The 3,078-nt window shown below is 31.6% G+C and overlaps 1 protein-coding gene across 1 annotated transcript in view; it reads right to left on the bottom strand.

Moving 5' to 3' along the window:
• LOC106464326 (cyclic nucleotide-gated cation channel beta-1-like) overlaps positions 1–3,078 on the bottom strand; it is a gene marked incomplete at its 3' end in the record, with an annotated part of 33,794 nt that overhangs the window by 17,073 nt on the left and 13,643 nt on the right. Inside the window, exons 6-7 of the mRNA XM_013924457.2 lie at positions 2,320–2,370; positions 90–176 (exon numbers count right to left, since the gene is read on the bottom strand). Of these exons, the coding sequence (XP_013779911.1) occupies positions 90–176; positions 2,320–2,370 (138 nt within the window). The remainder of the gene's footprint in view (positions 1–89; positions 177–2,319; positions 2,371–3,078) is intronic.

Below are 3,078 nucleotides of genomic sequence, written 5' to 3'. Positions count from 1 at the left end.
ACAAGAAAATCTGTCACCAAAGTATACCAATTATTTAACTATACAGTTTTGTTTTATCTTACACTTGTCAAGACACATTTTCACATTACCTTTAACATTCTTGGAAACCGAAATAAGGCATTAAAACCATATACTAGATACAGCAAATCCAGAGGTAGCAGTGACAGAAGATCCATCTGTAATAGAAAAGTGAAACTAGACCAGCTTGTTATACCTCACAAATATTCAAGATGGGTGCCTAATCATCATAATTTGTTTACATAATTAGTTTAATTACCAGTACCTTTCTTAAAAGTTGCATACTGAGACATAGTGAAGTTAACACTAATATTACATATTAAATTAAAACACATTTTTCTGAAATATTTATGCACCAAATTGCTTCTGGATCCACAACTTTACTGTTTACATCATCCCTAGTAGGATAGCACAAAAAAAGTGAACAAAAACAGTATCAATATTGCAATCAACCTCACTTTTTCACACCTGGAGTCCTCTGTGTGTTTTACATAGATAATGGGTGATGTCACCAATGATTTCGTCAGTTCTTTACACTACAGTGTCATAATGGCAAACAGATATTGAGGGTTAATGATTAATCTTACCAGGCAAGTTGTATACTTAGAAACAAATTATGCTATAACAGAAACTACAACACTTGCAGTTGCTAGACCTATTGTGCTTTATCTATAGTTTTAAAATAAAATAAAAACGATATTATTTACATAATCATAGTAGCAATGACTTTTAAGTTTCCAGGATGAAAAAGATTCAGAAAGCTCTGGAAGCTGGTCCTTATAATAAGTGATATACATAATTTCTAAATATAATGTAAGAAATATTACAAATTTTACATTCATAAAATAAATCCCTATAGACAACAATGTAAAGTCAACAGAAATTATTATTTTTTCTTTAAATGCAATATTAGAGTTTAAATTAGCACAAAATTTTAGTATTGATATTAACTGTAAGTTTTACTGGGGGAAACAAAACTAAAGACCACCTTGAGAAGCAAGATTCCCAACAAAAACAGAAAGATGAGCCCATACCATATCAAAAATGCAAGTTGGTCAGAAAGCAGCATATCAAGAACAAGTGGAAGGCATAACATATTATCCTACAGCCATAACCAAGTGATTGTTTTCTGCTTATGAACAGGGCACAATAATTCAGAGGGACACCTGTGCAACAACAAGAATTTTTGAAATACAGCAGACAACCCCTGTGGAATCAACGAGGAAACTCCAGAGTATATCTTACAGCAATGACCTGTCTAGAGATAGCAGAATGAGAAACATTATAATCAGCTGATAACACCTTGTAGGAGAAGCTGTGTGGTAATGCAGAACAACTCTGGGTGACTGTGTGTTTCATATTGACTGCTGGACTTCAAACTGAGCATTAAAGTTTTGGGTGTTGCTGACTGTGAGGAGGATGTGTTACAACAGAGTTTAGATAATTTGGTGAGTTGGGTGAATAAATGGCAGGTAGCTTTTAATTATAATATATGCAAAGAAATGTATGCAGAATATCTTAATTTAAATTATAAGTATAATTTTGATGGGAATAACTTTAATGGTGTTAAGGAAGAAAAGTATCTTGGTGTTCTGGTTGTTCAAGGTCTTAAGCCATCCAAGCATTGTGCTGTTGCTAGTGGGAGGGCAAATAGGATTTCAGGTTATGTCTACATGAATATTGAATACACACATCCAAAGAGGTCATAACTGAATTGAATAGGTCACTGGTTAGGCCATATTTGGAGTACTGTGTTCTGTCATGAGCTCCTTACTGTAAGAAGGACATTGATTTGTTGGAAAGGGTTCAGAGGAGAGCTACTAGGATGATACCTGGAATGGAAAGGTTGTCATATGAGAGCAGGTTAAGACCTCTGAAATTGTTTCTCATGAAAAAATATTGTAAACGTCACTGATAGCATTAATATCTCATCTTTCTTCATACTTAATGGTGAAAATAAAAGGTATAGGGAACACAAATATAATTTTGGCAGGATATGAGTGATAGACAGGATAAACAAACAATTGTTGAAATTTTTTAAGTGTAATAACTACAAGCATACATAATAATTAAAAACACACAATTGTTGATTTATAATTCCTAGCAGTTTTAGTCATAGCATATTTAATTAGATATAAGTAAAGTGTATCAGCTACGGCTCAATCAACAATATTAATCAACCATGTATTCAGAAAGTATTTTTAAACTGAAATTAAATAATAAAGTTTTCTATACATATTGAAAAACAGCTTGTTATAGCCCAAAAATGTTTGATGAATAGAACCAGAAAGAATGTCTCACCTTAAACATAGATTTCTTGAAATAATTGTTTTTAGTTGCAGCTAAATCGTCCTACAAATAAACAAAAATGAAATAAGCAATCAATTTACTTTCTGTAAGTGACAAATAACACAAACAGTAAAACTGTGTTATTCTTGACTACTGAATTAAACTTATAAAATATATACTGGTAATTTCTACACACCTTAAAATATGGAATTTTTCAACTAATAGTTAACATATATTTTTAAATGAGTGAGGTTTGGACTGATAATTGACACAAATCTTAATATTAGACATTTTTTAAGTTTATAAACAAACTTTAAAATCTAGATTTTCAGATCACAAACTTTAAAAATGTATTATTTAAAGTGAAAACTTAGATAAATAATGTGTACATTTTGAACTGATAAATGATGAAACATTGCAATGATGTTATTCTGAGGTGTCCCCTGGTCAGTGGAAGGCTTACAGAGTCATAACACTAAAATTTTTCATGGTGGACAGAGTGAAAAAAGCCCATTGTGTAGCTTTGTTCTATAAAAACAAAATAACTGAAATGCTAAATGATGAGAAAATATTAGTATTAGCATTCTGCCCTAAAATAAATCTAACAGATACATGAAGGAAAGAATTCTATATGCAACCACCCCTTTCTTGATGCTTTTATGATAATAAGGTATACTAGTGTGAAAAACTTCTCCTGCATAATGTTTGTTTGTTTGTTTTGAATTTCGTGCAAAGCTACACGAGGGCTATCTGCACTAGCCGTCTCTAATT

This window comes from Limulus polyphemus, unplaced genomic scaffold, assembly GCF_000517525.1.
Source record: "Limulus polyphemus unplaced genomic scaffold, Limulus_polyphemus-2.1.2 Scaffold1620, whole genome shotgun sequence".
NCBI lineage: Eukaryota > Metazoa > Arthropoda > Merostomata > Xiphosura > Limulidae > Limulus > Limulus polyphemus.
Note: the sequence above shows the minus strand (reverse complement) of the source record. Positions and strands in the feature narration are given on the sequence as shown.